Source organism: Strongylocentrotus purpuratus, unplaced genomic scaffold (genome assembly GCF_000002235.5).
Source record: "Strongylocentrotus purpuratus isolate Spur 01 unplaced genomic scaffold, Spur_5.0 spur5_scaffold_5, whole genome shotgun sequence".
Classification (NCBI taxonomy): Eukaryota; Metazoa; Echinodermata; class Echinoidea; order Camarodonta; family Strongylocentrotidae; genus Strongylocentrotus; species Strongylocentrotus purpuratus.
This window is the reverse complement of record NW_022145611.1, coordinates 23,025,820-23,048,357: the sequence shown is the minus strand read 5'-3', so window position 1 is coordinate 23,048,357 and position 22,538 is coordinate 23,025,820. Positions and strand designations below refer to the sequence as shown.

The following is a 22,538-nucleotide window of genomic DNA, read 5'->3' as shown; positions in this document are numbered from 1 at the left end:
ATTCACATATTAAACACATTAAGTATAATTTTCTAAAAGTGAATTAGTCTGTGGTAGAGGAATTCAGAATATTGTTGCAGATGGTCATGTTTTTGATCATCTTGTTCCTCACTGTATGTGTAATATTTTTCTCCATTGCTTTCAATTGTAGTAGGAGATTACATTCTTTCTTTTTATGTAACTATTCCAAGTCTTTATATTCAATACTCTAATAAACAACTTTCTTCCATAATCACCTCTTTTTGTTCAGGTGCTCTTGAGAGAATCTTGGCTAGAGGATATGATGAGTGTCTTGACTCAGAGTGTCGTCCCCAGCAGTGATGTCCATGCTGTGGATGCAGCTACTAAGAGACATGAAGCTATAACAGCAGATGTCATGGCAAGGGTATGTATTGATTGATGTCATTGAAATTACAGCTTGGCATTAATCCTCGGGAGTATATTATTTCGTCTCCGGGAATCAATGAACAAATGACCTTTTGTAGCTATGGATGGTTTGTGATAAAGAAACGACTTAATGAGAACTTTTTTTTTCTTGGCGTGATATTGACGAATACCTTAAATTTGCTAGTTTTCTTGAAAGCTAGTTTCCTTTAATAGTGTATGAAGCAAAATATGCAGACTTCTTTTCCGTCAAACAGCACAGACTATTTGTCACTGTAGAACTAATCACCATTTTAGCACGTTTAAAAAAAATGCATTTAGTAGTAAGTAGCTTTAGACAAATATAATTTATAGCAAACTTTTAAATTAATGTTTAAAAATTGAGATAATGACATGAAGCTTGCATTTACTTTGTGCTGTCTTTAACCCGATTGTGGCTTTGGAATTTCCTGTGTATACAGAAAGAAAGATTTGCTGACTTGGAATCCATGGCACTGGAGCTCGCCAAAGAGGGCTACCACCGAGAAAGAGAGGTCACTCAGAAATCACAGGAGGTCAGTCGGAAATGGAAGGAGCTTCTCAGGCTGTTGGAGAAGAGACAGGAGGTACTGAAAGGGATCAATGAGCTGATGGGCATGTTTCGAGAGGTGGATGGTATCATGGCGGAGATGAAAGAAATACAGGTTAGTTATTGCTTTTTTTTAATAAATCTTGTAAAAATCTTGTAAAAACAATTACTGTCGTATGTATGGCTGGTTCATTGAGTATTCTGTTCAAATGTATCAGATATGCTCATTTTTATTCCTCATTTCTGTTCTCTTTAATTCCTGAGAAATTTTGCAATGTGGAAATATTGAGAATATACACAAATCCAAGTAAATATGAAATAAGGGTAGTAATTGTCTGATTTCTATTTTGTATAACATACTGGTTTTTCAAAGAATTTGCAAAGATATAAAAATGCATCCAATTGAGAAATATGAGGAAGTGTCCAGATTGATAAAAGGCATTTTCAAATTAAAAGTAGAAATGAAATGCTATGTATTAATTTCCTTCAAATTTTGGACTGTTGTTCGGAAGGGGGAGGGGTCAAATCAGTCCTGCCAAAGCCATGTGTACATGTAGATAGTTTGATGTGGGGGAAAACTAGAAATTATGCCGTCTGTACTAATTTTGCAAGGACACTGACTGGTGGTTATCTCATCAAATCGGCTCTCAATTAACATAAGAAAAAGAGGATCATGGGGGACCAACAGATACTCATTATGCATTGTTTGATATATAGGGCACAAATAGCTATAATTAGTGCAGTGGGGCTTTAAATGAAAATTTCTTGCTTTTTCAGGTGACTTTACAGTCTGATGAGAGAGGCAAGCATCTGCAGGCTGTAGAGGACCTCCTTCAGAAGCAGAGCCTGGTGGACACCCAGATCCTGACACAGGGAGAGAGGATCAACCAAGTCAATGTGATCGCTGATAGGTGCCTCAAACAAGATCATCCAGAGAGCTCTACCATCAAGCGCAGAACAGTGGACCTCAATGTCACTTACAATGCGTGAGTATATAGCCATTTGGGATGTGCCACCATATTACCTGTGGTCTGTATCCAGCATTTTGTACAGCTTAAATCCATTTACAGAATTCTGCTTTATTAAGAGCAAATAAATGGTACTGTTCTTGTACTGTTTGATCTGCAGAATTGAAAAAGAAATGGGCAGGTAAAAAAACAAAAACAAATAGAAGTGATTTGAATCAAACTTGCACTAATGCTAATTTTAGTACCACCAATATAGTCACTCTTTAAAAAATTGCCCTATTACCCATGTCCAGCATTAATTTTAAATAAATTGCTTTGGTAGTATGAAATATCTTACAGAATATTAGGGTTCAGGCCATAACAAATTGTGATTGAAAAGTCCATGTAAATTAATATCTGGCCTTCCATTATTTAGACAGTTAAGTATTGGCTATGTAGACTTATCTAGTATCTGGTTGTCTGTTTCCTATCTTTTCTTGTAGAATCAAAGAGATGAGTCATTTGAGAAAGTCTTGCCTTGAGGATTCCTTGAAGTTCTTCCAGTTCATGAGAGACAGCGAGGAGGAGGAGTCTTGGCTGATGGAGAAGCAACGTATTGCCAAGTCAGCTGTCACAGGCCGTGATCTGCGCAGTGTGCTCAGCATGAAACAGAAGCATGCAGTAAGTAGACCATGAATAAATGAATGAGTGAATGAATAGGTGAACCTTAACACTGAAGTGACGAGACATTTTTCACAGTTGTAAGGATCACCTGATGTATTTATTTAGAAAGAGTTGTGGACAGCTTCAGAAAATGCAAGTGACATGGAGCCATAGCTTTTAATTCTTTTCTAAAATGTTACCGTAATTTTTTGATTTTTTTAATTTTTTTTTTTAAAAGTTTTGATTTATGGCGCTTTGCCTGGCAATGTCTCCCAGCTCAGTAATCAGTGTGTTGACTCACCACTCAGAAACTACAACAACACTCAAATTTGTCTGTCATCTTGGTTTGAAAGTAATCTTTCTAACAGATCTCAATATGTAGTTTATAATAATAATTCCTCAAATTTTTTTTCTATAACAAATGGTGTACCACATGGTTCTATCCTAGGTACTCTTTTAAATTTTTTTTTACATTAATGATCTTACACATTATTCTAAAAACAACATTGTTACTATTATTTGTGACAAGTTCACAAGCACATATCAGCGCCTTCAACTGCACCTCAATGTTAAATGAAGGTCCTTGCCCGCGTCGGCAACAAAACAACAACAAAACAAAACAACAAAAAACAAAAACAATTTTTTTTTTTTTTTGCCCCCAAAATAGGGGTGCGCCTTATACACAGAGATTTACGGTAGTTTACAAATATTTCCTTTATCAAATATTAAACATTTATTTTATGAGTGAACAACCATTCAAATTAGAACCATGATAATCTAGATAAATTTGCACACAATAATAACAAGCGATTAATTCAGGATTTAAAGAAAATTTATCAGTTACTGACCTTATTATGTATACTACTGGATAAGTTAATGTGTATTGGTGTAGGAACAAAAGTAGACTGTTTGCTACATAAAATGGTTTCTTTCAGAACAGCATACAATAACATTTTATCCTCAGTGGTTCTTTTTATAATTTTTCTGTTCAAATTTCATTTCCAGAGTAGTGAGATTACAAAGAGAGACCATACCCATAACAATAATGTGCCTTATCTCATTCCTAGGTGCTTGAAGCAGAGGTGACAGCTAGACAGCGGACAGTCCAGGGAGTACTGGACACTGGTCAAGAGCTGATAGATACCGGTCATCCATCCAAGAGGAAGATCAAGACCAGGATGGAGAGTGTAAGAGAGAAGATGGATCGGCTGAGGGAGTATGTGGAGGGAAGGAAACTGAGGCTACAGATGGCTGTAGAATCTCATCAGGTATGTGTGATAAGTGCAATGTTTTTAGCTTATCTTGTCTTAAATTGCAGTTGCAAAAAAAAAGACAATTAAAACACAGAAAGTTTAAAACCTTTAGGAAGAAAAAGAAGTGTTTTTTAGCATTTGCTTATTATTAAAAAAACATATTACTGGAAAGGTAATTATAGTCAAGTATGCTCATGATTACAATATAACATGGCTTTTTACAGATAACGCTAGGCCATAGGAATATACTAGTTCTGACCCATTCCTTTTACTCAATTTTGATTTTTAAGTTGCTACTCTAATATCACTAATGTACATAACTTCAGTGACCCATTGTATAAACACATTGAACTCTGTACCAGCGAACCTGCATCTTCAAACTATTGGTATGTGTGTTATATAAGAATAAAACCGTATCCACTAGATTAAAGTAATTCTTTGAAATTTCACCTTAGTACTACATTGATGCCAATGAGGCTGAGTCCTGGATGAGAGAGAAGATGCCCTTGGTGTGCAGCGATGACTACGGGAAGGATGCAGACTCGGCCAAAGTCATGCTACAGAAACACACAGTGCTTCATGAGCAGATCCAAGCCTATGACAATGAGGTCGTACAACTCAGAGACAATGGACAGAAGATGATGGCTACCATCAAATCTAATCAGGTATATTGTCTTGTCTAAACAAAAATGAAGGTTGAATGAAAAGGATTCCAGTAATGGCAAATTATGATACTTCATAAATTTCCATCTATTATACTTTTTGTTAGTGACAATTTTGATCATAACACTCATAACAACAACAAAGCGTTCTTGGTCATAGTTGGGCCATAGGCTTCTTGTAGATTTTCGTCTTGGTAACATTGTCATACAACATCGGTTTCTTTGTTAAATTCCTTATGTAGTACAGAGATTGGAATCTAGGGACCGTGCATTTTTTGGATAATCAATGTTAAAGTAGATATTCATTGATTTTAAAAACTAACTCTATTTTCATTATTGTAAAGTTGAAACTTTGATTTGACAAGGTAATCAAAATTCAATGCTTGGAAACATTTGAAGTAATGATTATTATAAATTACAAAACGGTTAAATACAGCCCCGGCATAGCACCTGAAGAGCTCTCCGAACGCTGCTGAGATGTGTGAGATCACAGTATGGACATGATTTGCACAAGCAGACGATGTCCCATGACATCTCACACATTTTCAGTGCCTGTGTTTTCATCTTCTCTTGAGTTCTTTCTCTTACTTCACTACCATCAGGCTAAATGTATAATCTATTGCCTCACTCTAAACCCTGCGCATGGTTTTATTTTGATGAAAAATGCAGCGATACAAAAATAAAGGAATCTGTCGCTTGTAAACAAAATAAGACGCTATTGTATATTCAGCTGCACACACCGGGGTATGTTCGGCGTTTCAAGAGGGAACAAATGCCGTCCTTAATATCATTCTGAGGGTTTTTCAATTTGAAAGTCTGGTTTCTTTGATTGTTAATTAACCCCTATCCTGTGACTTTACAAGCAAAAGATTTTAGTTATCAGAATCGGGTCATATCCCCTTTTGAATGGTTTGACATGCCATCACATTTATATACACTAAACTCGTCTGCTTGGGCAGTGTTGGTCCATATAGTGACGTCATTAAAACATCGTTATTTTTCTGGCGAATCTCTTGTATATCCCAGCTGCTATGGAGGTGGTTGTATTTGTATTTTTATAAATCACTCCATATGTAGTTGACCTAAAAATTGTCCGATGTCCATCTGTTAGCTTACCAGTTTCCGGTGAAACATTAGTTGACATATTTGTGATCTTCTTTGAATTTTCACCTTTAACCTTTCAGTTGAGAGCTGACAAAATGAATGTTTCTAAAGATTTCTTTGGTCAATGCAACATATTTTAAATACCATTGAACAGGCAAAGATTCAAGACAGGTCATCACCCCCGACCAATGAGGAATCCTTCACGACAGAGACGGTGGATGTTCCTTATGAGGTGGAAGAGGAGGAGATCGTCGAGCGAGAGGTCATCAAGGAAGTGATTGAGGAGAGGAAGTACCCTCAGGTCAAGGCCCTGTATAACTACAAAGGAGAAGACATGCAAATAGCCAAGGGAGAGGTAAGATATGAGAGCCCCAGGGTTACTATTAACCCCTTAAGTGCCACTGAGTATACATTCTGGAGTCAAATGTTTATATTTAATCCCTTGTTTCAGATGTTCTCAGGAAAAAGTTTCACAATGCATGTACCTGTTCCTTGTTTTACTAAGAAAGGCAAATTTTCTTAACCCCAAAATAGAGCACAAAATGGCAGCGTGGTGTGTGGGTAGGGGCACCCATGTACATTTCTACTCTGCTGGGTATAAAGGTATGATAAATTTGTCTTTGCCATGTGGTACAATTCCACCCCCTTCCACCTTTATCCCATACTGCTGTAATTTAGGGAAGTCTACATTTTCCCATTGATTTCCATACATATTGATTACTTAATACAGTATCTGAGATGTAATATCTGCTTTCTTGCTAAATACCTCCTGAATTTAATAGAATTGCATTCTCTCTTTGCACAGATCATGATATTAATAGATAAGACCAACAATGATTGGTGGAGTGTGAGGAGAGGTAACGCCCAGGAAGGCTTCATCCCAGCAAACTACATCAAAGAGGTCAGCCCCAAGGTCGTCAAGAAGAAGGTCAAGAGAAAGGTCAAAGTTCCTGAAAAGGTCATGGTCAAGAAGACCAAGATCAGACAGGAGGTGATCAAGAAGAGGATTAAACCGAAGGATAGGAAGAGTATGCTGTCAAGATCAGGGAGTGGTAAGAGCTTTCCTACAAAAGCTTCTATGTTAGGAGGAGGGGCATGTTGTCTTTTAAAGTAATGTTATCAAGGGGAAATAAGATGATGTTATAGAAGCAACACAATCTCAGGTAATACAATTTCTAGAAATGTCAGCATTCATTATTTTTTTTTACAAAGTACAAATTTGTCAACAGAATAAATATATCAGTACATGGAAGGAATGGTTGTAACAGAAACCTGATATTTGAATATTAAGCAATGTTTTGTTTTATCACTTATGAAGTGTAAATCCAGCTGTCCTTTGATGATCTTCAGCCGGTCAACTCTGCTTTAACCTAATAAAGTTTTTAAATAACATGAAAGTATCAACAGCACCATTCGCCTTTTGATAAAAACTGGAATCAAGAGAAACCCTTTCTCTGTGTGAAAGTTTAGAAGAGCTCCAAATCAGTATTTCTATCTAAAAAAGAGCGAGTTCTTAACCTTTCTGATCACTTCCTTTCTGTACACATTAGCGCGAAGACAGAGTCATCACTTTGATGAGGACAACATTGAATTAAAACTAGCCGCTATCAACAGCACCTACAAGAGACTACGCAAGCTGAGTGAGGCCAGGTCTAGGTACTTAGAGGATGCCATCAAGCTCTTCACATTCTACCATGATTGTGATGAGTTCCAGGATTGGATGAAGGAGAAGGTCAGTACTGCCTCAAGGTCACCAGAGCATATAATTTAGGCTCACATTTAGTTTAGAATATTAGAGTAAAGGAGCCGATAATCGGCCAGCTCCAGTTTTCGGCCGATTGGTTGGAGGCAAGGTAAAATCCCTCTAAAATACATCGCATAATAGCATAACACATATCCCACACATACCATACCATGCCAGTGTCACTGAAGAACCACATTTGCAATGAAAAATATATCCTAAAATATCACATTTTAGCGATGTAATCGGCGGTCCCGCTACCCGAATCTGAAAAATTGAGTATCTTACGCGTGTCTGTAAGAAATATGGGTACCATAAAATGAGCTTTATTTCAAGTATTTTTCAGATTTAGAACCCGATTTTGTGCTAGTCGCAAGCTCAAAAGTATCTCATCGCATGTATTAAATCAATGCAGCCGCACACCGCAACGCACACACGATATCTCTTTCTAATTCAGATTACAATATCCGATCACCGCAGTACTAGTTTTCGGCCTGGCGAGCTCCGGGGAGCTCCGGCGTGGGATATCTGCCCCACCCGCTAGTGCTATAGATCAGCGCGGAAACGCACGGCGCATGCGCGCGCTTCCTATTGACTTTGTACATGCGGCCGAAAACTGGTACGCTATGCCGAAAACTGACTCCGAAACAGTGAAAATTGAAATGAATATTGTCATGGCAATTCGTGATTTTTTCTGGGATTCTTGTTTTGTTTAAATAATAATAATATTTGCTTCATGATTTGAACAAAAAATGATAATAAATAGGAAGTAAAGGGTCCAAAAAATAGGATTTTATCTTAAGTGGCCGAAAACAGGCTCCTTTTACTCTATACTGAATACTTGTTTCTTTCTTTTTTTTGTATCATGCTGTGTAAAATGTCACCAAAAGACTTGAAAAGTCAGACAATAAGGACTCCCTTAATTTGCATGTAGCAGTAATAGGTTTTCCTGTTTTTCAGCTAAAAGAAAAAAGAAATCGACTATTTTGTATAAAGTAATTTCAGACATTTTGTCCTCATTTCATGTCAGTAGACCTCATACAGATATTTCTCTTTCCTTGATAAGAGCTTTTGGAGAACACTTTGAAAAAGGAAACCTTAATGATACCTGAGGTTATGTATTTACCTATATGATGTCCTTTTTCCTCGTTCATACATAGGAGAAAGCCCTGAAGAAGAAGGAGAGCTTCTCAGAACACGTTGAGGCAACAAGGAGAAAATTTGAGAACCTTCTTATTGATCTGGTGGCAAACCAGGGCAGGGTTGAGAGGATCAACAAGATGGCCGACAGGTTCGTTGAGACGGGTCACAGCAAGCAGGGAGAGGTGAGGAGCAGACAGAAGGAGGTCAAAGAGCAGTGGAAGAGGCTCCTCGAGCTCAAAGCTGAGAAGGAGAAGATGCTGGAAGGAGCCTCCAGGTATGACCTTCCAAGTGTTGGCAGAAAACTTTATTCTGGTTATATACGTAAGGATAGAAGCATTTCAGTCAGAAGTTATAAATGCATTGTTCAATGTTATTTGTTTATGTTTTTGTTTTGTTTAGCTTTGAATGTATCATGACCTATTGTGATGTATTATTTACACCAAAGCTTCATATGACTGTGTTTGAAATTATTTTCTTACAGAAAACATAAAAAAGTTAAATATGTATTTTGGTAAAATTAAATGTTCTTAATCTGGCATTAACAGGTAAATAATTAAGAGAATCCATCATACTATTCACTATTCAATTATCTCCATGTCAGTAAATTTGATCAGATATCAATCTTTGTGCTTCAAACTTTTTATTGTAGCATTGAGCTGTACAATCATTCCTGGGGTGAGACCAAGGAATGGATCATGGATAAGTTCAAAGCTCTGACGTCCGATGATCCAGGCAAACAACCCCTGCCAGCAGAGGCTCTACAGCGCAAATATGAGAACCTACAGAGGGAGCTCACACCTGTCATGGACAAACTACGCAAACTGGGACTCCTTGCTAAGGCGTAAGTAATAGTGTTCCGATGATATTTGGAAAATATATTCCTTACTAATGAAGAACACCCATTTCTAGCCATCATTATTAATTTTGTTGGAAAATTATTAAGGTAAGCAAGACATGTATATAGTACATCGGTTAGATTTAGGACAATTTTTACTTGGAGAAATGATGTTGAATGAATTGTATGACTTGTAGGCATTTTCTTCACATTTAGTATTGTTATATATTTCTTTGATCTGATCAAATGTAAAAAGAGACTAACTTTGCCCTACTTGACTCCATCTATATTGTATGTAATCATGCAATTGGTCCACAGTATTGGTCTAGGTCACATTTTGTTTAAAGGTGATAATGTAATTGATCACCCTCTGTCGTCCACATGTCCTTTGATGTGATTTATACTATTTTTACTGTATCTACATGATCTTTAGTACTTGTAGAGTACTGTAATTAACGTTGTATAAACCGCCCTCGTGTATAAACCGCACCCCTCTTTTTCGCCCTTTTTTTTTTGCCGATTCTGTCGGCAGCAAGCCAGGTCCGTGTTAAAAAAGCCCATGCGGGAAGGCCTTTCATTTAACTGCGAGGTGCAGCTGAATGTGTAAGATCATTAATGTAAATTAAAAAATAGTAGAGGACCTAGGATAGAACCTTGTGGTACACCGTGTGTAGGAATTATTATTATAAACTACGGTACATATTGAGATCTATCAGAAAGATTACTTTCAAACCAACGGTTTATACACCGTTAATTACGGTAAAGACATTCTACCCTGATGAAGGTGACCATATCAGCAATCATCAGGATGAGATCTGTAAGCCTTAGGGTAGTCTAGATGAACAAGGATACTTTGTTTATTTTGTTTACCATATTCGTATGTTTCTTCTGTAACTTGCAGAGTAAAAACCTCCTACCCAGATGAGGGTGATCACATCAGCAATCGTCAAGATGACATCCACAAGCTTTGGGATAATCTGGAGGATAAGGCTACAGAGAGGAAAACCCAGCTGGCTCAGTCTAGGGATATCACTACATTCCATAATGAATCCAAAGAATTGGTGAGTAAAGAATGTTTTTGGCACTAGGTTTTGTACTATTATCTCATGTATTTAATCATAAATGCTTCAGATGATATTTTAGGGTTTCTACACTGCATTTTGAAAATAAGGGCTGAAATGGGGATGTTATCTGCATGATAATTGTTGGAATGTGCTAATTGTGGGGGGGGGGGGGGTGGGGGGCATATGCAAGAGAAAGTATGATACCATCATAACTGTACCCAAGGAATGATTAATTCAAAATGATTGTAAATTGAAGAATTAGCATTTTGCAGTCATAGTCATTTGATCAGTATTCGAATACAGCCAACCCCTGTCTATAGAAGCCACTTAAAGGAACAAAAAGTGGCCATAGTAAAAAGGTGTCCTTTCTAGACAGGTTAAATATATATCTTCAGATAGAGAGACTAAGAGAGAGAGAGAGAGAGAGAGAGAGAGAGAGAGAGAGAGAGAGAGGAGAGAGAGAGAGAAAGGGAGGGAGGGTGAAATATATATGTAAGGAGACACTGTTGACCAGTGACCTCTATGTAGAGGTGGCCACAAGGGTTTGAGTGGTCTCAATAAGCTGTAGAATAAATGTGTAGATTCAGTGAGACTATGCTTGTTAGATATGGTATCACTGTCTCCCTGTCTGTCCTGTAGATTGCATGGTGTAATGAGATGAATGGTAAACTCCTAGACACTGAGCTCGCTAAAGATGTAGCAGGCTCAGAAGACTTGCTCAAGAGACATGGTGATCTACTTCAGGACATTCAAGCTCATGGAGACAAGTGAGTTCCCTTATTTTCCCTCAATTTTATTTTAAACTTAAGAGAGTCCTTGTTATGTGCTTAAAATATCCATGTAAAACAATTGTTATTATTTTTTTCTTCATCATTCTGGAGTGAGCTGTTACAATTTCGAACATCAATGTCATTGTGATTCATGGTAAAGCTGCTTTACACATTGCTGCCCTTACACTTACAAATTATTGAATTTGTGATTGATTTTTAGATTCCTGATTAGTTTGAAAGATTTCCTTAACATTCTGTTTGGTGATCACTTCAGCCTTTTGAAGAAAAAAATGTCCCTAATATTATCCTCTTCACTTGAACAGTTTGATTATTTCTGTATTGAAGAAAGTTTTTGTTTTGTTCAGTGTGCACTTCCAATGAGAATGAACTGAAAAATTTCAGCTATAAATTGGTCTCTATTAAGACATGGATTGATAGCGCATTGTCTCCTGACCTTCATGCATAGATTCACCAAACTGACCAAACTGGGAGGGCAGCTCCTGAAGACCTTACCTGATTCACTGACCATTGCACACAAGGTAGAGAAGCTATCAGCCATGAAGGAAGGTCTGGGAACCAGATGGGATAAGAGGAATACACACCTGGAAGATGCTCTGGACTTAGCTGTAAGTTCACAGTTCTCTTTATCACAGAGTGTTGACCTTCCTTGCAATTCACAAATTATTAGCTGCCATGCTGTGGTCTGTTGTTTAAGTTTAAGTCCCTATGCGCTCAGAAAAAAAAAGAAGGGATAATAGCAGACATGAGGGAAGAGAAAGAAAGAATAACTGCTTTGTCATAACATAACATCATGGTTGGATGATTACAATGGTGCGATATCTTTGTTTCAGAGGTCTTCTTCAGAGCTGTTAGGTGAATAGTGTGAAACTTTCATTGTGAGCATGCTTCAATAGATTCTTTATCATATATTATGAATGGAGAGCAATATGGTTATTGTTAATGTGAAGAAAACAAATTGGAAGTTATTCATTGTGAAATTATGTCTGATTATAAAGGAAGTGCATATCAACATATTTCTATCAATATGAATGTTAGTACTGAATCATAATATAACTTTTTTCTAATGATAATGTACCATGAATTTAGTCAGATACATCAGTTGTACTATGAATTTTACCATACTGCCAATAAATGGATTAGTCCTAGTTCTTATGTTGTTCCATTTCTTGATGTTGTATGACAGATGTTCAATCGAGAGGCAGATCAGATTGATGTAACCACCAGTGGTCATGAAGACTTCCTGGACTTTCGTGATCTAGGGGTAAGTTTACTCTCTATCGTCAAAAGTGTTTCTATTTGTAAGCCTTTGTAAAAAGCTTAATTGAAACTCAATTAAAATCATTGAAATCATTTATTTGAAGAAATTAATGTTAGAGAGTCCCCAGTTTATAAAATGTGCTTTTAAAGTCGAAAGTCATTTAATTCCATTTTATAGTTTTATACATTCTGTAAAATCTGAAAATTCAAAGACATTTTCAGAGGCTGCAGTTGTAATTTTTGTTCTGTTGGGCGTACGTTTTCGCAAAGGAATATGCACAAATTATCATACAAACAATAAATTTCATCATTTTACCTACTCAGTGTGTGGACATTATGTTTCAGTTCTTTTTTTTTTTTTAAACATTGCAGTATTTCCAAACATGTATTTTATTTACGTAGAGCACAGTGGAGAGTGTCATTTCACTGCTGAAGAGACATGGGGATTTCATGAAGAAATTTGACCTTCAAGAAGAAAAGGTCAAAGGCTTGCAGGATATGGCTGAATCACTCCTTGCCAAACAACACTACGCAAAGAACTTGTGAGTATGAACATTGCCGTACCAGAAAAGAAGATGCTAGTAATGGTTAGTGTGTTAAAGCAGCAAGATCAGGACAGTTGTTGGAAAATGGTGGTAGTACAGATTCAATGAATATAACATTTAATGTCATTTTTACGTTGAATTTACATACAGAAAGAATATATTTAGTGGAGAGAATGGCAAATATCAAAATGAGATGTGGTGATAATTCGTCCTTGTTTTCACGAAGTGACGGTAGTGAGGAAAATCGTAACGCAAAGTGAATGCAATTTTTTTTCACTACCGTCACTTTGTGAAAACAGCGACGAATTGTTTATCTTGAAAATGAGCCTCCCACCTCTGATTTTCAGAATATTTATGTGGAGTTGATATGAGTTCAAGAGTAAAAGCTAGGACTCTAAATATTCATGCTTGTTCAGCTATCAAAAAAGTAAAAACTATAATCCATTAACCTTAATTCATTTTAGTTTTTAAACATATTAAGTTTTCTGCTTCTTTCCAGTGTTGGTTCTCGGAGAGATGAAGTCATAGAGCGAAGGAATAAAGTGAAGGAGAGGAGCGAGCAGAGATACAAAGCCTTGAAGGAATCTAAAGAGCATCTAGAGTTTGTTAGAGATGCTGATGAGGTAAGGTTATTAGAGAATTGACGATGGGGATGTATGATCTTCAATTTAATAGACAGCTTAGTAGTTGAATTCATATTTGTGTGTTGAGTTTGTTATCAATATTGCCAAATAACCTTTTATGTATGGACTTGCAGAAGGAAGTAAGTGTCTCTGTGCTGCAATAAAATGAAATGACATGAAACCTTCACCCATAAGTTTTCAGACTATATATGCATTAAGCAGATAAACATCTAAAAGTTGTAATTGTGCCATATGTCCAAAAGATTGAAACTGACAGAAAAGTAGCTGTAAAATTTATGTCAATGGCAGTTGTGTTAAGATACTGTAATTCATGAGTACTGTGAAACAAAAATATAATCTTTCACAATTTTCAAAGAATTAGGACTCTGTAAAATATGATAATGGCATATTTTCAGAGTGTATTTTTCTGATAGAATGTAGTTGCCATGTTCGTTTGCATTGTATGAATTTAATTTTCCATTCCATTCTGATCTTTTGGAACAGATATCATCATGGCTCGCTGAAAAGTTTGAAATCGCTGATGATGAGTCCTACAGAGAACTGACCAACCTACCTGGGAAAGTGAAGAAACATCAAGCTTTTGAAGCAGAGATAACGGCCAACAAGGAGAGACTAGATAAACTCAATGAGGTAGTTAGTCAGTGTCAGATTTAAATACTGTAAATTACTATGGTCTGACAATAAATTAGGTTCTGATGAAATGAGTATGTATCACAAGAAAATCAAGCAATTTAAAGAGTAAAATATTGTGTACAAACAGTTTATTTAAGAGCCATCGGCTCAATATAATTAAACATGCGAATAATTGACAAAAATAAAATGATTCAGAATCACTATGAACTTAGATAGGAGTATATCCTATCACTGTATATAATATCGTCTTATCGGTACTCGATTATATCACAATATATCACTCCATATTTCCAAAGGAAAATAAATTACCTGATGACCAGGTCATCCTTCGAGGTATAAACTCAATCATCCCCCGACTCTAGCCCGGTCTTTATATATAAAGTAAACTGTTGTGGGTTAGAGAGTCCCGATTTAGAGTTTGTAAATACCACCTCTTCCTGTTTCTGAGTATGTGAAACGAAATACTCCGGTGTATGTAGTATCCGGTGCGGTGGTGCATGACCTGCTAAGCCTGTCCTACCTGACCGGTGTACGACCGCAATGGGCGTTGACTCAACGACTTGACGCGAGTAGGTTGCCTGAGCGTGTCGACTATGAACACATGTCCATTCACTCCATTGATGGTGCTTAGAATTATGGCTACGAGCCCAGCTTGTCCAGTTCAGATGGTCAAACAATGATTCAAGATGAGGCGAGGACTGATGAGGCTTCTACCACGTCGGCCTGTGCTGCCTGGTTCTTGCCTGGCCCCATAGTATAGGGAAAGTCTATGCCAACAGCAGCATGCTTATAGCCTGTGGTTGTAACTTTTACCTTCGTGGCCAACACCCCTCATTCACTCCCAAAATCAGACCAAGTTCTGAAAGGTCTGCTCCTCTCGAGATCTCATATGCAATCTGATTAAACTACCCTAAATCTCTTAATCCACTTTGGCTCTCTCAATAGTAACCTCCTTAACATTCTTTGTATTCCTCTCATGCCAAAACTGTCCATCCAAATTCCTTTTACTGAATCCTCTATTCAAAACTTTCCTATTAACATTCTCCTCATCCTTTCCACACACACAGACAAAGACAGACACCTGCTCTACTAGAGACCCAAGTTAGTTGACCTAGTAAATTGCTACCAACAACATCTATTCAGCTAACACATTCTCTGTCTAAAAAAGAAATCCCAGTCACATTGTGACAGTCAGTGGTACACCCCCACAAATATCTGTATGATTGCTAAAATTACTAAACTTAAACTTATGTACAAATTAAAGAGTAGGAGGTCAAACGGGAAGTAAAAATGACAGTAAGGATCAATACTGTTTGAGCATGCAAAGACATATCACCTTTTTATATTGATTGATAATAGAATGCTTGTCATATATGGCTTTCAGAAAACAACCAGCTTAATACCAGGCTTTATTTTTATGGTAGTCCATGTCAGTGAGGCACAGCAATAGGGTAAATTCACTAACATTACACATCATAGGTTCATACTATGTTTACCGTCCAACTCCCTCTCGGCTCATTTTCTTTACATTAGACTGGCGCTGCTATCGTCAAGTCCGACAATGCCAACTCAGAGGAGATCCAGGTCTTACTGAAAGCCATCAACTCGCGCTGGACGGATCTGACGGACAGGTTCAAGGAGAGAGGGAAGAAGCTCCAGCAGGCCGTGGAGGAGCAGCAGCTGATACGGGCAATGGAAAATGCTGCGGGTAACATCCAGGAGATAGAGGTTGCCATGGCATCGCAGGATGTGGGTCATGACCTTCGAAGCGTCAAGAGTCTTCTCAAAAGACAGCAGGTAATTTCATGAATGATATTTGCCTTTTTTAAACATCTTCTTGATAGCAAAAATAGCTTTCTGTCACATTAAATTTGAAGAATTGTCTGCTTTCTTGGATTTTGAGGAATTTGTGTTCAGCTTTGACACATATGTAAATCTATGAGTGAATTGAGGGGCTTAAACTCAGTCTTAACTCCACCCAACACCCCATTGAAGTAAATGGCTAGTGAAACATAGACTTAGCTCCTTATAAAGGCCCAAGTGCTCAGTGACACATAAACCAGTCTTTCTCAAAATGGCCAAAATGGAGTTACGTCTTTGTGTCACTGACCCCTCGACATGTATGTATTACATGCAACATCTCAATCATCATAAAGCTAGAGATAGAACTTCCACCGATTGATTACAAGGCATACTTCTCAGTGTGACATGCTGTGTCACTGCATCATATATTTTTGTTTTCTTTTGTAGGTGTTGGATACAGAGATGTCTCTGCAGGCCGAGAGGATGAAGAAACTATCCCAGGAATCCAAGGAGCTTGCAGACCAAGGTCACTTTGACACAGACAAGATTAAATCCGAGACGGCATACGTCACACATAGGTATACTTGTGAAGACTTAAGACCCGTGTTTGATTGATTATTCATAGGAAGTATTCCATGTTGTCACCAGGAGAAGTGTCATAGATGCAGATTAAATGTTATGTAAATTTTGATGGTTTGATGTGATATAATGTTTTAAAGCTCCACTGCACTACTTATAGCTACTTGCTCCCTCTATATAGAAAACAATGCCAAAGCGGTGCCTGTTGGTCCCCCATGATCCTCTTTTTCTTATGTTAATTGAGAGCTGAGTTCTAGTACAGACGGGCTTTAAAGGTTATCACCATGTGACCTCATTCCTCTGTGCATGCTCTCCTAGATTCAAAGAGTTACAGGCCCCAGCTGAGAAGAGGCGCAAGAAGCTTGAGGAATCCCTCAGGGTACAGCAGTTCTACCATGATGTCGACAATGAGCTTCAATGGATCAAAGACCACTCTCCTGCAGCCAGCTCTACCAACTATGGAAGAGATTTCACTTCTACTCAGAGCATGGTCAAGAAACATCAGGTATGAGAACACCATAAATAGATCTTGTATAAAATTTTAAGCCATGATGTAATCATTAGATTCATCCTTTTTAATTTGACATACTTGATTTTTCATGATATGAAGAAGTTTGATTGTACTTTCTCTCAGGTTACAGATATGCTGTGGAATAATATGAATCAATTCTCTTGAAATATGAAATTGTCGATACACGTAATTTTGGTATATTTGATATATAAATTATATACGTAAAACTGCTTTTTAGTTACTTATATGTAATCATTTTGATGATTTTGCCCTCAGAAACTTGAAGCTGAGATATCTGGTCACCAGCCTGTTATTGACAAGGATCTGAGCACCGGTCAGCATCTCATTGACTCCGGTCACTTTGCCTTGCATGAGGTCCAGGAACGATGTCAGGACCTGTCCCTGTCATGGGACCAGTTACTAGACCAGGCCTTGGCCAGGAAAAAGCAACTGGATATGGCATTTGAAGCACAGAAGGTAAGTTGTGCTTTGAGAATTGAGAAGCATTAACAATCTGTAATTGCTGGAATAGAATTATACAAGAATTTAAAAGAAATATTATATAAGAAACAGTGATGCAGTACAAGCAGAACCTTGCCTAGAATGCTTTATTATTGATATAGATAACCTCAATTTTAGATATTTTAATATATTTTAATACGCCATAACACAACACAGAATCACCATTTTCATATAAGTTCAAAATAACATACTACAACAATTTATTTCTTAGTATCAAAAAATTGTTGTTTCATGAGACATGTCATATAGACCCAACAAATTCATAGGACTTTAATGTAAATAAGGTTTGGATTTTACATCCTGATATTCTCAATATTTTAGTTTAGTTCTATCTTCATCAGTTTATGTCGAAGTACTGCTTTCTGTCATCAAAACATGAAGGTATTAACTTTTCTTTTTGCCTTTCTTATGCCTTTCTCCATCTGAAATTGATATCTCTTGCATTCATGTTTGTTTTAGTACTACTCAGAGGCTGCTGAAGCTGAATCCTGGATGATTGAGAAGCTGTCTCTGGCAATGATCACTGACTATGGCAAAGATGAGGATGCTACGGAAAAGATGCTTGCAAAGAATAAGGTACTAACCCAGGGTTTTTTGCCTGTTATGTTCCCCTTTTCCTTTACTCTTCAGAGGTGTTGCTCACTTTGAATCGTTAATGTATTATATATATATATATATAAATATATATATATATATATCTGCTTTAAAATGAATATCATGTTTTCAAGTGTTCTGAAGGCAGTAAAACATTGAAAGGATATAGTTGCATGCATATGTATATACATTAGAAATGCTTTTGCTCTAACTTTTCAAATGTTAAAGTCTATGAAACTTGCCCAATTTATGAAAAAGGTAGAAAACACTTAGTTTATTAATGTAAAAACCACTTCCCATACTATGCATTGCAGTAAAGGGAATCTTTGCCTCATTTTGAGTATCCAGTAGGGTAAGATGTCGAAATTGTCTTTGAAAGGTCAGGGAAATTGTAATTTTTTTTTCTTTTTTTTCTTGCAGTAAAGATGTGAGACATTTACTACCCTTATAACACTTGACCTAATATGTGTATCTGTTTTATCCAGGCCCTAGAACTGAACATAGAGCACTATAACAGTGTGATCAGGGCTCTAGGAGACAGGAAGGAGCAGATGGTTTCATCAGGGAACCCAGAGGCTCAAGGCATCTCTGAAAGACAGGTCAGTCTATTATAGAGTGTCTTCTCAGGGGTTTAAGAACCCATCTACTTTTATTTTCTTCTTCTTTCTTGATTTAAACTAGAATGATATGGAATGGGGATGTCAAGTAAAACATGCGACTGATTTACTAGTTGATTTGTCTGGATATATTTAAATTTGTGCATAAACTCCCCATCTTTATCAGTATAGTCTTTTCAAATCGATAGTCACCCCTAATATTATTTTCATCCTGTCTCATGTCTAGTATTATTGTCATTTTGTTATGTATATCTGTCTTCCTATATTGTTTTCTCTCTCCCTTCAATTTTGATCTCTCCCTCTTTCTTGTTTTATCTCTCAACATCTCTGCTTTATCTCAATGATGACATTTATTCAGGTCGAGATGAAGGCAAAACATTGAATAAAATGTATTTAGATAAATGAAAAATTACATGGAAATGAGTAACTCTATGATGCCATTAAATAGTATGATGTTGTTCACCAATTCTTGATTTATTATGTCCCTTCAGGATGAGCTTCTTCAGCAGTACAAGAACGTGATGGACCAGGGTACCCACAGGACCTTCAAGCTAGAACAGACCAAGCTGATGCATCAGTACGTGAGGGAGAGCGATGAGCTTGGAGAATGGATTGAAGAACAGTATCAGGTGGCCAGCTCAGGGGAGTATGGTCAGGATTATGAACATCTGGAGGTAAACAATGTTTGCATGGTGTCTTTTGTTTTTTTGATGGAGAAGATCAATATTCCCTACATATTGTGAATTGATTTTTCAAAACTTAAAGAATGATTATATGTCCCAATGATGTTTTTGATGTAAATTTCTCTGATGATGAAGCAATAAAATGTAGATTTTGCTGATCTGACTTCAGAAAAACTTTGAAAAGATAAGTTAGGATTTACTTTGCGGTGTCAGATAAGGTATAAATGAAGTGATTTATAGTTGATATTACTATTTAGATTTAAGACCAGGGCCCCGTCTTACAAAGAGTTGATATCAATCGCAGCTATGTACATAAGACATAGGAGACTGCAAATTTGCGATTGATTGGAGGACTTGCGATTGATCCAAAGCAATCGCAACTCTTTGTAAGACGGGGCCCAGATTTCACATCATGTTATCAATATCAGTGAATATAATATTAAATTAATTAGTAATTAAATGAGCTGATATATGTCATATTTTGATAGGCTTCTACTAAACAGTTAATAAATGAATAATGATTGTGCAGTTGTAAAGGTTTGAATAAAAAATTAAAAAAACATTTTTGTGTGTGCTTTTTTGCTAATAGGAGCTGAGCAAGAAGTTTGATGAGTTTTGTCGCCATGTAGAGACGGGTATGGATCAGTTCAAGAGATGCGATAAGCAGGTCCAGAGCCTTGTTGCAGAGAGATATGAGCAGAGTGATTCATTGATAGAGAAACAGGATAGTTTGCAGTAAGTAGTGAACAGATGAGGTGCCAGAGGTATCAATTTGGGAAAGCTAGACCATTTAAACCAAAGTTGTCTAAAACTTTGTATAAGGATAGAACAATGGTTTGAGAGCTTATAATTGATTACCATAACCTTTCATGTCTGTACCTTTCCTATCGCACTTTGTATAAATGTATCATGTATGTATTTCATCTCTTGCACAAGCTGTGCCTTGAGCATTTGACTGTCAAGTGGATTTGGCGCCTTATAAATCATATGTATTATTATTATTATTATTATGTCAGGTAAAGAAGTAAAATTCATGACACAATGCCAAGACGATACATGTCTAATTTGTGGGTTAAAAGTTGCTTGAGTATGAGTGAATTCTGCTCCACTCATATCAAACCTGCACTCTAACACAATTCCATTTTGCCACTATAAGGTAAATTCAAATAATATTATTCAGATTTTAATTGAGCACTCTCATCAACTCTAATTTTATATCATCCCATCTATTTCAGACAAGCACTTGATATGTTGATGGATAGGCTAAACAGTAGGAAAGAGAAGCTGGAGGCAGCAAGACAGATCCACCAGTTTAACAGAGACTACGAGGAAGCTATGTCTAGAATACAGGTGAGCTGAAGACCCCCCCCCCCCCCCCACCTACAAACACACCATTGTCGTCTCCTCCAACCTAGATGCTACTTTAATAGAAAGATTATGATCTTTCTTAATACATTAATATTTCAGTCATTTTATGTTGGTGTAGTTTGCATCATTTTTCTATCTGTGTGCATGCAGTGACTTAAACATTTCTTTCTGATTTAATATAGCATGTACTAAAGTTGCTTTTAACAGTTGCAGTCTCATACATGATTACTGTAGTGCGCCAGCTAGGCTTGATATTTAATTAGCTGTTTAAAAATTCAACTGTAAAATTATATCTATGATCTAATGTAAAATAGTGATTCCATGCCCATGTTTTCTATAATTTGAACAAGATTAGATTAGAATAGCAACAAATATGTTACAACTAATTAGCAGTGCATGTTGAAACATATAGTTATCTAGTAACTGTACAGAAGATATAAATGATGCAAAAACAACATTAATTTTCTTTTTGTCATGTAACAGGAGAAATATGCCATCATACCTGAAGAGCTTGGTAAGGATGTCAACGCAGTACAGTCACTGGTCAGGAAACATGAGGCCTTTGAAAGTGACCTGGTAGCTCTTGAAGGACAGGTAAGTCTATTCTATGTCTACCATTATTTTGATAGAGCCAAGACTCTTTTTGATTGATATTCTTTTGCTGGAGAGACAGCTGTGCCCGACAATTTTCAACTTTTTCTTATTCCCACAGTATTATATTCCTTGTGGAAAGAAATTTTCTGTTTATCATTCACTGATTTTAAAAAATGTAGAAAGGATAGTAAGGACATACATATTCAATTGTAGGGATGCAGCGATTCTATACCTTTGTCTGTAAATTGTCACAGTTGTAAAATACATGTACATATATATTGAAAGGAGTTTCCATTTCATGAGTTTTATATTCATGAATAAAAAGATATTATACCCTGTGTATTTAGCCTCCAAGTTGCAAATATTTTATAAATGATGGTGGTGGTTGCTATTTTACCTGACTGCTAAGAAAGCATAAATGCTTGTACTGTAAGTAACCAACCAGACGGCTGACGGCTTTAGGTCCTCTCCGAGGGACCTGGTAATGAGGATTAATGCCTTACCAATGGGCACTAGCGCATGGCCTTGGTTTCGAACCCCGGTCACCGGATTACGAGACCACTGCTCTACCGACTGAGCTATCGCGCCTCATAAACAAAATATGATGGGCCAGGACGACTACCCTGATGGTCAGGAAAGCAGTGCTTACACTTTCAATGTGGCAGCTAGTACACTAGTATATGGAATACCTTTTTAAATGCATGAGCATGGGTTGGAAAATGGCAGCTCACACCTTTTATTTTTTAACCATACAGTTGCAGACCCTTGTCAATGAGGCTGTTCGTCTTCAGGAGGAGTACCCAGGAGAGAACGCCATGCAGCTTGATGAGCAGCAGAGTGTCATGGTAGCCGACTGGAACCTCCTACAGGAGAGAGCCACAGAGAGGAGATCAAGTCTTCAAGCAGCAAATGACTTCCACAGACTCATGGCTACTGTAAGCCCCCGTACCGTTTAATGCTCATCCATAGTACAGTTAAACCTGTCTATAGCAACCGCCCAAGGGAAACACAAAAAGTGGTCTATGTAGACAGG

The 22,538-nt window shown here is 37.1% G+C and overlaps 1 protein-coding gene across 1 annotated transcript in view; it reads left to right on the top strand.

Moving 5' to 3' along the window:
• Nucleotides 1–22,538, top strand: part of LOC592871 (spectrin beta chain, non-erythrocytic 5) — a 64,243-nt gene that overhangs the window by 16,571 nt on the left and 25,134 nt on the right. Inside the window, exons 11-39 of the mRNA XM_030999134.1 lie at nucleotides 251–385; nucleotides 846–1,067; nucleotides 1,730–1,938; nucleotides 2,403–2,580; nucleotides 3,630–3,830; nucleotides 4,271–4,480; nucleotides 5,736–5,936; nucleotides 6,387–6,633; nucleotides 7,132–7,313; nucleotides 8,483–8,739; nucleotides 9,115–9,306; nucleotides 10,202–10,361; nucleotides 11,004–11,131; nucleotides 11,601–11,760; nucleotides 12,339–12,416; nucleotides 12,815–12,954; nucleotides 13,457–13,580; nucleotides 14,085–14,231; nucleotides 15,768–16,031; nucleotides 16,485–16,615; nucleotides 16,935–17,121; nucleotides 17,404–17,604; nucleotides 18,109–18,225; nucleotides 18,729–18,842; nucleotides 19,352–19,534; nucleotides 20,133–20,278; nucleotides 20,779–20,893; nucleotides 21,395–21,505; nucleotides 22,261–22,440. Of these exons, the coding sequence (XP_030854994.1) occupies nucleotides 251–385; nucleotides 846–1,067; nucleotides 1,730–1,938; nucleotides 2,403–2,580; nucleotides 3,630–3,830; nucleotides 4,271–4,480; nucleotides 5,736–5,936; nucleotides 6,387–6,633; nucleotides 7,132–7,313; nucleotides 8,483–8,739; nucleotides 9,115–9,306; nucleotides 10,202–10,361; nucleotides 11,004–11,131; nucleotides 11,601–11,760; nucleotides 12,339–12,416; nucleotides 12,815–12,954; nucleotides 13,457–13,580; nucleotides 14,085–14,231; nucleotides 15,768–16,031; nucleotides 16,485–16,615; nucleotides 16,935–17,121; nucleotides 17,404–17,604; nucleotides 18,109–18,225; nucleotides 18,729–18,842; nucleotides 19,352–19,534; nucleotides 20,133–20,278; nucleotides 20,779–20,893; nucleotides 21,395–21,505; nucleotides 22,261–22,440 (4,920 nt within the window). The remainder of the gene's footprint in view (nucleotides 1–250; nucleotides 386–845; nucleotides 1,068–1,729; nucleotides 1,939–2,402; nucleotides 2,581–3,629; nucleotides 3,831–4,270; nucleotides 4,481–5,735; nucleotides 5,937–6,386; nucleotides 6,634–7,131; nucleotides 7,314–8,482; nucleotides 8,740–9,114; nucleotides 9,307–10,201; nucleotides 10,362–11,003; nucleotides 11,132–11,600; nucleotides 11,761–12,338; nucleotides 12,417–12,814; nucleotides 12,955–13,456; nucleotides 13,581–14,084; nucleotides 14,232–15,767; nucleotides 16,032–16,484; nucleotides 16,616–16,934; nucleotides 17,122–17,403; nucleotides 17,605–18,108; nucleotides 18,226–18,728; nucleotides 18,843–19,351; nucleotides 19,535–20,132; nucleotides 20,279–20,778; nucleotides 20,894–21,394; nucleotides 21,506–22,260; nucleotides 22,441–22,538) is intronic.